At 49.4% G+C, this 10559-nt stretch overlaps 4 protein-coding genes across 4 annotated transcripts; 1 reads left to right on the top strand and 3 right to left on the bottom strand.

Moving 5' to 3' along the window:
• Window positions 1–36: 36 nt before the first annotated feature.
• Window positions 37–4738, bottom strand: LOC108026221 (nuclear pore complex protein DDB_G0274915). Its single transcript, XM_017097044.3, has 4 exons — window positions 4450–4738; window positions 4211–4378; window positions 3685–4102; window positions 37–3621 (listed from the first exon to the last, which is right to left on the bottom strand). Exons 1-4 carry the CDS (start codon window positions 4521–4523, stop codon window positions 322–324), a joined length of 3960 nt encoding a protein of 1319 aa, XP_016952533.1. The 5' UTR covers window positions 4524–4738; the 3' UTR covers window positions 37–321.
• Window positions 4739–5014: 276 nt separating this feature from the next.
• Window positions 5015–6577, bottom strand: LOC108026041 (transcription factor Ouib). Its single transcript, XM_017096735.3, has 4 exons — window positions 6363–6577; window positions 5413–6302; window positions 5235–5345; window positions 5015–5178 (listed from the first exon to the last, which is right to left on the bottom strand). The coding sequence occupies exons 1-4, from the start codon at window positions 6477–6479 to the stop codon at window positions 5064–5066; spliced, it is 1233 nt and encodes a 410-aa protein (XP_016952224.1). The 5' UTR covers window positions 6480–6577; the 3' UTR covers window positions 5015–5063.
• A 256-nt stretch (window positions 6578–6833) lies between these two features.
• On the top strand, window positions 6834–8347 carry LOC108026027 (zinc finger protein with KRAB and SCAN domains 3). The gene is made up of 4 exons (XM_017096718.2): window positions 6834–7002; window positions 7074–7480; window positions 7536–7781; window positions 7853–8347. Exons 1-4 carry the CDS (start codon window positions 6892–6894, stop codon window positions 7971–7973), a joined length of 885 nt encoding a protein of 294 aa, XP_016952207.1. The 5' UTR covers window positions 6834–6891; the 3' UTR covers window positions 7974–8347.
• Window positions 8348–8725: 378 nt separating this feature from the next.
• On the bottom strand, window positions 8726–10386 carry LOC108026030 (zinc finger protein 436). The gene is made up of 6 exons (XM_017096722.3): window positions 10158–10386; window positions 9966–10091; window positions 9393–9907; window positions 9194–9328; window positions 9024–9134; window positions 8726–8964 (listed from the first exon to the last, which is right to left on the bottom strand). Exons 1-6 carry the CDS (start codon window positions 10290–10292, stop codon window positions 8835–8837), a joined length of 1152 nt encoding a protein of 383 aa, XP_016952211.1. The 5' UTR covers window positions 10293–10386; the 3' UTR covers window positions 8726–8834.
• Window positions 10387–10559: the final 173 nt, after the last annotated feature.

Genomic DNA, 10559 nt, shown 5'->3' with positions numbered 1-10559 from the left:
TCAGACAATAAAGGATCGACCCAAATTAAAGACACATTTCAAATTTAAATCGAACACTTCAGAGTTCATGCTTTATTGTTTATATTTCTTATGTATTTTTAGATGATACGTGATTCCTAACTCTACATTCTTTTAGTGACAATCCGATCAAAAGTCTGTCAATTACATTTCACAGAACCGGACCAGAGTCGATGGACACATATATATATATTACAAATCGGAATGCCCACGACCTTGTTAATTCCATTTACTGTCTGGCATAAAAAACAATAATTTAACTAGCAAAACAATGATCTACACACATGACGTTGGGACTCGGACCTACTTTTGCAGTCGCCGGGTGGCCTTACGGATGGGTCGACCCTCCGGCGTGCTGGGCGCTGGTGCGAACATATTGCCTGCGTTGGCCTGCTGCGCCGGACTGGCGCCACCGAAACTGAAGGTTCCGGCTGGGTTGCTAGCCGCCGGAGAAGGAGCTGGACTGCCAAAGACACTGGGAGCCGGATTGCCGCCCACACCACCAAAGCTGAAGGGCTTTGCGGTGTTTATGCCCTGATTGCTGGGCGGCGAAGCGATGCCGCCGGCAGCTGCTCCTCCAAACGAGAAAGGGGCGTTTCCTGCCGTCGTGCTGGCGTTGCTCTTGGCTCCACCGAAGCTAAACGCACCCGGCTTGGGTTGGTTATGAGTAGCTGCCACTGCATTGGCGAAGAGGTTGCCCCCCATTGGCTGCGCTGGGCTGGGAGCAGCTGCCGTGGTGTTGCCTCCAAATGCGAAGGGTTTGTTCTGATTGCTAGAGGCAGCTGTTGCTGCTGCTGCTGCCGGAGCTCCGAATCCTCCAAAGCTGGGCGCAGGGCTAGGACCTGCTGATTGTGTGCTCGGATTGTTGCCTGAGAAACTGAAGTTAGGCTTCACTATTCCCGTGTTGGGGCTTCCGAACATGTTGTTGCCCGCAGGCTCCTCCTTCTTGGCGGGCGTCGCAAAAGAGAAGCCACCAGCTGGTGACCCTGTTCCTGCCTGGTTGACGGTACTGCCTCCAAAGTTGAAGCTCGGCTTGCTAGCGTTGGCGGGGCTGCCAAACACATTTGTTGCGGCGGGTTCCGTGTTATTTTTGGCCGCTACGGCGGCAAATGAAAATCCTCCTGATGATGGCGGAGCTGACGATGTTGGGGTCTGCTGGGCAGCACCAAATGCAAAGGGTTTGCTGGCTGCCGCAGACGGGGCTGGAGCCTGTTGGGCTGATCCACTGCCAAACATGGGTGTTGAGGGCTTCTGTGCTGCGCCAAATCCAAAGGCATTGCTTGTGGGCGTTGCTGAAGCAGATGATGCCGGTGTTGCTACGCTGCCAAAGGCGGGAGGAGCTCCTTTGTCCGAGCCTCCAAAACTGAACACCGCACTGGGCTTGGCTGCCGAGTTGTTGTCTCCTCCTGCTCCAAATGCAAACACTGATTTGTTATCCTTATTTCCAGTGGCTCCTGTGGAACTGGCTGCTCCTCCAAAGGAAAAGGGCGTACTTGTGGCTACACTCTGACCAAAGGTATTGTTCTGGGTGCTAGTTGGAGCTGGCTCCGCTGGCTTTGAAGCGGCTGCTGCTGATCCTCCAAAGGTAAAGAGATTCGTGGCCGCTGCTGGGGTTCCGCCAGCCGCGGTGGTAGTGGCTGAAAATCCAAATGGCTTGGGCAGCTCGGCGGCAGTGGTGGCTGCCACATCTGCTGGTGGCTTAAATGCGCTTCCAAAACTGTTCTCCGGATTTGGATTTCCAAAGATGCCCGCTTTTGTGGGCTCGGGTTTGGTGGCCGCGGGTTGACCAAAAACGCTCCCAAAGGAGTTTCCTGTGGTTTGTGGTTGGCTGCCAAACAGCGATGTTGGTTCCACTCGAGATGTTTGAGCGGGGTTGCCGTCAAAACTAAATACAGCTGGATTTGGAGCAGCAGTTCCATTTCCGCTGCTGGTCGAAGTTCCTGAGCTTGCAGTGCCCGACTGTCCAAAGGTAAATATTGGCTTGGCTGCGGGGGCTCCTGCACTTGCTCCAAATGGTGAAATTGTTGCTGTTGCCGAGTTATTGCTGGTGGCGGGTCCTGTTCCTACCATTGCTGTAAGCGGCTTGTCGAAACTGATGGGTGGATTTGTTGTGGGAGCGACAGTTGCGGTGGTTTTTGGTGCGGCCATTCCGAAAGTAGAGGTTGACGTGACTGGCGCTCCCGAGTTAGTTGTAGTGACTGCTGTTGTCGCAGGACTGTCCAGTTTGAATCCAGTAGAAGCGCCTACTGTTGGTCCATTGGCAGGCGGTTGTCCGAACGAGAATATGGGCTTTGAGGTAGTCAAACTAGTGCTAATGGTGGTAGTAGTCGTAGTTATAGTGCCGGTGGTGGGATTTCCAAATGATAGTGTGGCTGGAGCTGAGGATTTCGGTGTGCTAAAGTTGATCAATGGTTGAGCGGATGTTGCTGGTGTAGCGGGTTTGGCTATCAATTCGAACTTTGTCGGGGTTTCTGCTGGTGCTGCCGAGACCTTGTCGGTGGTTTTTGGTGCCTCTCCTTCGGCAGTAGCGGGTGCGGGTGTAGCCTGACCAAACACAAGTTTGGGCACTGCACTCGAGGTACTTGTGGTTGTCGTTTCCGCTGGCTTTATCACCTGGTTACTTAGTATAACCGGCTTGATGGGCGCTGTAGTAGACACGGTGGCAGTGGAAGTCGAAGTCGTAGTAGTGGTTGTAGTAACAGGCGGCGCTATGATAGGTTTAATGGGTGTTGGAAGCGCAGCAGGCGCTGGAGCTGGGGCTGCCGCTGGAGCATCTAATTCGTCCGGCTCACCCTGGTACAGTTCGCCCTTCAAGCCACTCAGCATTATAGCCAGCTTGGTCTTGTGCGTGCGCTCCACACTGGGTTTCTTAACGCCCAGCATGGAATTCTGCTGCTTCGGCTTCACGAATTGAATGCCGGCATACTCTCCGGCATCCACATCTGGGCTGCTCAGATCCTGCCGCGGCGGTTCAGCCTTCGTGTGTGACTGTCGCGCATTGAAGAGGGTAAGCTTGGGCTTTTCTGTCGCAGGCGGAACTTCTACAGATCGCTGCTCTATCCTTTGCGCAGGCGGAGCTGAAATGGACCGGGAGGCAGGAACTGCAGACACAGCTGGAACTGGCATGCTCATCGTCCTGCTGACAGATTCTGCATCTACTTTTCGCTGAATTTTGGCCACATTTTCGCCGGGCGAATTCTCGGGTGAACTTCCACTGCCTAGAGTCTCGTTTCTACTAGTCTGGAAACTCTCGCGCATGTCGAACAGCTTCCGTTTGTTGCTGTGACGCTGGCTGGAGCTCAGCGAGGAGGCAATGTCGTTGTTGTAGCTGCAGTTGGGCCTCTTGGCCACCTGTTCCGGCGACTGTGTAGGCGAGATGCTGCCATTGGAGTGCAAATGCTGCAGTGCAGATGGAGGAGCTGACGCGATCGATGTCGAATGATGCCTGAGAGGTACAGAAACGGTCAGCTCACGCTGCCTTTTAAAGGACTGACTTTGCTGCTGCTGCAACTGGTGCAGCTGCTGTTGGTGGCGGTGATGGTCCACAAAGTCCACACCCCGCTGGCAACTCCTCTTCGTAAAGTCATGTGGCGGCTGCGCATCCTGAAAACAAGCGGAGCCTAAGCAGGTGTCCCTTGGAAAGGTTTGATGACGGCCTAAACTTACTCCAGTGTTGATGCGCTTCCGCGAGATCTCCTTGAGCTCCTCCAGCACGCTCCTGGTGGGTTCGCTCTCGTGCTGCGGATGCGGTGGGTGCAGGATGGGTCTGTTCTCCCGCGACAACTGCTCCTGCTCGCTGGTCTTGTGCACCACTCCGGCCAGGGAATTGGAGCGCAGCAGGCTGGGCAGCGTGTTGCCGGAGTAGAAGCTACGTTCCGGTGGTGCTATCTGAGTCATCGAAAGAGGCGGCACCCGGGACTTGTAGGGTATCGGGGAGGCTGGCGCTCTGCGCGGCTGCGTCAGTGGGTTGTACAGATTGCTGGCGGACATGCTGCGCTGCAGACCACTGCGTCCTCCTAGGCTGCTCTCGTGGTAGGCCACAATGCGGGAGGCCAGTCCGCTACTATGGACATCGGCAAAGGTTCTGCGAGGTGGAAGATATCTTATTAGTAGAAACTACAAGTAGAATGAAGTCTCAAATCCAAATTTCCCGGTACTGCTGTAATTTCGCCACCTGGTGTAATTCTCTCACCTGGGATCTATATGGCTGAGGTTCAGTTTCTGTCGCGCTATGCTGCTGGGCGAGGTGGCCGTGTGATTCATCAAGGACCTCTCCGGGGTGCGAGTGCCATTGAGCGTGGTGTTTCCCCCCTTGGGACTCAGTCCCCTCAAGAAACTGCTGGCCGACGGGCGATTGCTTCTGCGGAGAAGAAAGCACACTTGATAAGTATACGAAACGAATGTCAACCAGACAGACAGGTGGTCACTCACATCAGCGACGCGTCGATCCGCGTGGAATCCGCCATGGGAGACATGCTGCTCAAGTTAAAGCGACGACGCTCCATGCTGCCGAAGGTCAACAACCGGTTTTTCGCACAGTGCAATCGGGCGTGGGGAAACTTTATTTGGGGCCGGAATTGCCGTCTGGATACCTTTAATTTGGACCGACACCACGCTATTTAGTTTAATTAAGCCTTGAGAGAAATTAAATGTCAAATTGTCGACAAAAAAACGAAATTTTAGTGGTGTGACCGTCGCTGAAGCGCCAAAAGATACCACAGTCTGGCAACTGGAAAGCAAAACGCACGCAGTCGCTTAAAAAATATAATTAAAATAAAAAGAGTATACCTTTTGGGTTTTTACTTACCTTTTCAGAAGTACTTATGAAATCACTTATAAAGCCTCAAAAAATTAATGAAAAAACTCTTTTTTTAGGAAATTTTAAACACGAAGCGTTGCCACCTCGAAAACTTATCGGCACAGCCATCGATATTTCGGTAGGCAAGCGGCAGTTGATATCGTTATTCAAATCCCAAATTAAAGAAATATTTCGGAATTACTTTGTAAGAACCTATATTTACAGCACTTTCAGGCGGAACATACGTTTATTCTTGCGCCTGTTGTTCTTCATGGACTCTCGCCTTTACAATGTGGAACTTTGACTGCAGATGGGCCTTCAGGTGAGTGTTGCGCTGGAAAGTTTGTTCGCAGATGGTGCAGCTGCAAATGGAAATGTGTTAGCTTCCTGAGTCCCAAAATATATTAAGAATACGTACGAAAAGGCCCGCACACCTGTGTGAATCAGTTCGTGCCGCTTGCGTCCGGAGGCCGAGCTAAAGCTCTTGTCGCAATGATGGCAGGTATATGGTTTAGCATTGGTGTGACCTCTGGAATGGATTTTCAATTGTTATAGCTTTGCTAGTGCCCTTTTATTCGTCGGATAATTGCACTTACCTTTCGTGAATGACGCGTGTGGTGCTGTTGTGAAAGGACTTTGTGCAGAACCGGCAGGCGTAGGGCTTCTCGCCCTGGTGGACGATCCTTTGGTGCAGGGACATGAGATGATCGGTGTAGAACCGCTTTCCGCACTCCTGGCAGGCGAAGTTCTTCATGCCCGTGTGCCGGAGCATGTGCATTTTAAAGTTGCTCTGGTCGGTGAAGTGTCGGCCGCATTGTTCACAAACGCAGTCGCGCTTTCGCTGCTGCCGTTTCCGCTCAATCATCTGATCCGCGGTCAGGTTCTTCCATGTGACGTACTGCTTTTTCCGCTTGGGTGGTGTAGACGGCGTATCCGTGCTGACCCCACTTACTTTGGAGCTACCCCGCCTACGCTTTGGCTTGGGCTGTGTTGAATCTTGAGAGAATCCGTCACTTTCGTCCTCCAGCTCATCGCAGTTGGTGGGATCCTCGTCGAACTCGTTGTTGTCGTCCACACTTTCGTCGTTGTAAATGCTCTCGAACTCCTTCTGCACACTTGAAATCAGGGAATCAGCATCGTGAGCCACCTCTTCGCCCACCTCGACGTCATTGGCCTCCACAAGCCCATCAACATCTTGAAAATCTTCAAAGTATTCGTACTCTTCGACTTCCTCGAACGGATCGTCCAACTCGTCGGGTGGCAAAGGCAATACCAACTTGCCCACATCGACCTCTTCCTTAATTTCTACATCTTTCTCCTCCTCAGGATCTGTGGCGGGTTCTTGGACCTCCTGTTCCCGATTGGACAATTGCTCGAGGAGATCCTCCTGTGTTTGGATGCAGCGCTCTCGGAACACAATTGCCTGGTTTAAGTCGAGTATACAGCAGGCGCATATGCAACTGGGCAAATCTGGATCATTTTGGAGCTGAAATTTAAGGATATTTGACAGAATTCGCGATGAAAGGAAGTTGAAACAGGATTTTACCATGGCGCCACATATGAGACTGATGTTTAGCAGCATCTTGGCGTTCTCGATGTGGAAGAGATTCTTGGCCTTTGTGTTGTAGATGACGCTCGAGCAGGTCCGGCACTGGAGCGTCATTATTTTTACAGAAAACGTAGCAAATTTAAGTTTAATTCAAGTTAACGCGAATATAAACAATTTGGCAATCCAAACAAAAACGCATCAGCTACATATATTTATGCGGAACAGCTGTTTTGTTATCGCCGATAACGATAACTGAGGCGGGGTCATGGCTGTAGAAGGGGTTTAAAAGCGGGAAAATCTAAATGCAAAATCGGCACATCAAAAAAAAAGAAGAAAGGGCACGGTTTTATGATTGACAATAAATGAAATAAAAGTTTAAAAATGGGTTGAGTTGAGTTGATCCCCTCACAAAAGCTTTAGCCAACGGTCATGGTTCCAGTGATAGTGATTGGCACAGGGCACCCTGTACAGATTGGCAACGAAGTAAACAATAAGCAACTTTTCGAAAAATTGGCAAAAATAAGATATGCGCGTTTTAAGCTGCCGCATTTGCTCTGGAATCGATGCTCCAATCAACCTTTTTGACCCGGGAAATAGTCATCTTATTCGCCAAATTCTTTCCATAACTGGAGTCGAGGTAGGGGCTAAATGTATATACCTAATAATCAAGGCACATATGTACATAATTTTGCTATTTATAATCCCCAGCTATGCTGCAAGAAAGAGCGATCCAACAACATGTGCTTGGTTTGCCTGGGCGATCTGCAGGCAGCCATCAAGTTCCGCCAGCGCTGCATCATTTCCGAGAAGCAGAACCAGGAGAGGAATGAGTCCACCGGCAAGGAACTCGCAAACGAACCGATTTCACATGAAGATATTGATGATGACCAGATTGAGCTTGAGCTGGACGAAGCCATTTTGACTCCGGAAGTCAAAAATCTACCAAAGATTACCGTCGCACCACCAGTCAAGGTGCCAATAAGCTGCAAGAAACCAGTTGGTAATACTGGTCCATTTGTCTGCGATGATTGCGGCAAATCCATCAACAACAGGACTAACTTTCTGGAGCACAAGCTCAGGCACACGGGCATCAAGGATTTCCACTGCGATTTTGGGTAGGGGATCTTCAATATAAGTATGCCACCCAGATAAAATACCTTTTCCCCTCAGGGATTGCGGAAAAAGCTTTGCCACTCGGAAGGAACTCACGCGCCACACCCGTAGCCACACTGGCGAGCAGCCCTACGTGTGCATCTACTGTCCACGTCGGTTCTCCGACACCAGCTCCCGGCAGGAGCACCATCGTCGCCACCGCAACGAGCGCCGCTTCAAGTGTGACATCTGCGAGAAGAGCTTCGTGAGCGCCGGATGTCTCAGCAAGCACAAGATGACCCACGTCGCCGTACGGAAGCACTAGTGGGCATTTCGATTTGAGCTTCCCCCCACGCACATTTTACATTGTATTTCCACACCCTTCGATTTTGCAGTTGCTACGTTTGTCAGAAGCACTTCCAGCGGATCTCCCATCTAAGGACCCACCTGTCTACCAGTATTCATAAGGAAAAAGCAGAGGAGGCGGCGGCAGCTCAGGAAGCTGCCCTCTTTTAAGTGTAATCACCTACCTAGTCATTATGTTAAAGACTTTTTTGATATTATCTTTTGGTAAGAAACTATTTGAGTTCAAAAACTAAACATATTATAGCTCCTTTCTGATATCTATTGGTAAGAAACTAATTGAGTTCAAAACTTAACATTATACCATTAGTCTGTGTCCTTTTAAGACAACGATCTGAGTGTTACAAGTATACTAAAGCCAGTGCCATTCCTAATCCATTGATAAATGGCATTTATTGATGTGGAAAACAGTCGATTTTTTGTCAAATTCTAGATTTTATAAGAATGTAAAAGAACTGCATCCAGACCGCCTTGCACAAAATGTCAGAATTGGGTCTTCAATTAAAACACAAAAATATTTAACCTTATATACGTAATCCGGTGTCATTCAAAATTTATCTTTATATGGAATTTATTGGTGTGAATACTGCTATTGAGTCTCGTTATTAAAGATTTTTGGCCAAGCTGCAGCTTTGAATGTCTCACAATAGTTTACAGACTACGAATTTTTGAAGACAAGATATTTGTAATCTTTTAAAATATATACCATGTATTATCGAATGTGTACTGAAAAAAATGTAAAATTAAAACACTATTTATTAAATTATTATGCCGTTTATGGAATATAAAACACCCCAAGAATATTTTGCGAAACTGCAAATTTTAATAAACATATTAATGTGCGTTTAAAAATGGGTTTTTCCTTGTTCAAAGTAATATTTCCCCAGTAACATTCCAAGGAATCCTAGTTCTTCACATCCGGCTCGGACCATTTGTACTCTCTTTATTATACAATCTCTATTTAGATTTAAAATACACATTAAACTATGAAAACGTTAATCGCAGGTTCTAGGACTAGTAAATCTCTGAGTGCCGCATCGGTTCGTTACTCTGGTGGTTCCTAACAGTCTGTTGGTGGGTCATCGTGCCGATGTGCTGCTCCAGCTGGTGCTTGCGGGAGAAGGTCTTGTTACAGGGGCGGCAACTAAAAAATTATTCAATTAATATAATTTAATATAGTGGAAATTTAATGATAGATCCTACAGGAAAGGTTTCTCGCCCGTGTGGGTGAGCATGTGGTTCTTTAGCACATTGGAGTATGAAAAGGCCTTGCCGCAGGTGGAACAAGTGAAGGGTCGCTCGTTCGTGTGGGTTCTGAAAGGGGAACCATTAAAGTGGTTAATGAAATCCTCCCGAAGAGTGAAAGCCTTTACCTTTCATGACGAATGTTGGAGCTGCGGTCCGCAAACGAGCGGTTGCAGAATTTGCAGGTAAAGGGTTTCTCGCCCGTGTGCACGCGGATATGACGATTCAGCTCGGATGGACCCGCGAAGGTTTTGCCACAGATTCTGTAGGGGATGAGCATTTGCATAGTTATTATATTACAGTCAGTAACCTTTTTTGTCTACTCACTCGCATTCGAACGGCTTGTCGGCCATGTGACGGCGCATATGGATGTTGAGGGCCGCCCGCTTGGAGTAGATGTTGCCACAAATCTCGCACATGATGTTTGTCGAGGACTCCTCGGGCGAGGACTTGCAGCTTGATTGCACAGTAGGCCGCTCTCCGCTAAGGCTACGTCGATGTCCCGAGCCAGAGCCTGAGACGCGGGGTCGACCACGTCCGCGTTTGCTTAACCGGGTCTTGCGCACCTTGGGCTTGCGGCAGCGCTCGCTGGGCTGGTAGTCGCTATCGGTGCTATTGGGCACCAGCAGGTCGTTGTCGTCGAGGTCGTCCACCACTGTGTTAATCTCGAAGGACTCGGACGTTTCTGCAGCGGCGTCCTCCAGGCGCTCCTCCATCATGTGCTCCATCTCGATGTCCTCCTCGACGCCGTCAATGTAGTCGGTGGCCGACTCGTAAATGTACTCGATGTGGTCCGCCACTATGTGTGCCACCTCGTCCGTGGGCTCCGACTTCATCTCCGCCTGTCAAGCGTAATACTCATATTGAGTTGGATAGGTGTTCAGTAGGTTGCACACTCACCTTGACCACATTGGTGGCAAACGTCCGCTCGCTCTCCTGGCACAGCTCCCGGAACTTGTGGGCACTGGTCAGCCGCTCCACGCAGCTGTAGCACAGCATGCTCGGGATGTTCTGTAGCGGCACCAGCTGGAAAAGTCAGAGCGGGATTAGCCGCGGAGTTTGCTTAGCAGGTGGCTCCACATCCACATGTACCTTGATGCTGCCCACTTCCTCGATCTTGCGCACCAGCTCCCGGCACTGGGCGTCCTCGTCGTCGAACAGGGGCGCCATCGCATCCGAGTTGATGTCCTCCGTCAAGCAGATCCTGCACAGCATGTACTCGGGCATGATTTCGCTCGTCCTGGCCGTCCGTATGGTTGCAATTCTGAAATTAACAGGACAGCGTCTTGGAACTTTTCCCAGGGTTGTCAGATGCGCAAAAAGTGGGGTGGCTATCGACCTTCCTATCGGCATATCGATTGTTGACTGGGGAATACATTTATCATTAAATAAAAATATTACTAAATATTAAATAATATTTATTCAAGAGTTAAATACAAAATTATTATTTTTTTTTCAAATGAATACCTTTTTAATATATACACATACATTTCG

Source organism: Drosophila biarmipes, chromosome 3R, assembly GCF_025231255.1.
Source record: "Drosophila biarmipes strain raj3 chromosome 3R, RU_DBia_V1.1, whole genome shotgun sequence".
Taxonomy (NCBI): domain Eukaryota; kingdom Metazoa; phylum Arthropoda; class Insecta; order Diptera; family Drosophilidae; genus Drosophila; species Drosophila biarmipes.
Note: the sequence above shows the minus strand (reverse complement) of the source record. Positions and strands in the feature narration are given on the sequence as shown.

Coding starts and splice junctions, on each gene's coding strand:
- LOC108026030 (XM_017096722.3), bottom strand. CDS start 10,292: ATGCCCGAGTACATGCTGTGCAGGATCTGCTTGACGGAGGACATCAAC. Junction 9,329..9,392: donor GACAAGCCGTTCGAATGCGA/GTGAGTAGACAA, acceptor CATCCCCTACAG/AATCTGTGGCAAAACCTTCG. Junction 9,135..9,193: donor TCCAACATTCGTCATGAAAG/GTAAAGGCTTTC, acceptor TTCCCCTTTCAG/AACCCACACGAACGAGCGAC.
- LOC108026221 (XM_017097044.3), bottom strand. CDS start 4,523: ATGGAGCGTCGTCGCTTTAACTTGAGCAGCATGTCTCCCATGGCGGAT. Junction 4,103..4,210: donor CTCAGCCATATAGATCCCAG/GTGAGAGAATTA, acceptor TCCACCTCGCAG/AACCTTTGCCGATGTCCATA. Junction 3,622..3,684: donor GGAAGCGCATCAACACTGGA/GTAAGTTTAGGC, acceptor GCTTGTTTTCAG/GATGCGCAGCCGCCACATGA.
- LOC108026041 (XM_017096735.3), bottom strand. CDS start 6,479: ATGACGCTCCAGTGCCGGACCTGCTCGAGCGTCATCTACAACACAAAG. Junction 6,303..6,362: donor GTCTCATATGTGGCGCCATG/GTAAAATCCTGT, acceptor CTTAAATTTCAG/CTCCAAAATGATCCAGATTT. Junction 5,346..5,412: donor ACACGCGTCATTCACGAAAG/GTAAGTGCAATT, acceptor AATCCATTCCAG/AGGTCACACCAATGCTAAAC.
- LOC108026027 (XM_017096718.2), top strand. CDS start 6,892: ATGCGCGTTTTAAGCTGCCGCATTTGCTCTGGAATCGATGCTCCAATC. Junction 7,481..7,535: donor GATTTCCACTGCGATTTTGG/GTAGGGGATCTT, acceptor TTTTCCCCTCAG/GGATTGCGGAAAAAGCTTTG. Junction 7,782..7,852: donor GTCGCCGTACGGAAGCACTA/GTGGGCATTTCG, acceptor TCGATTTTGCAG/TTGCTACGTTTGTCAGAAGC.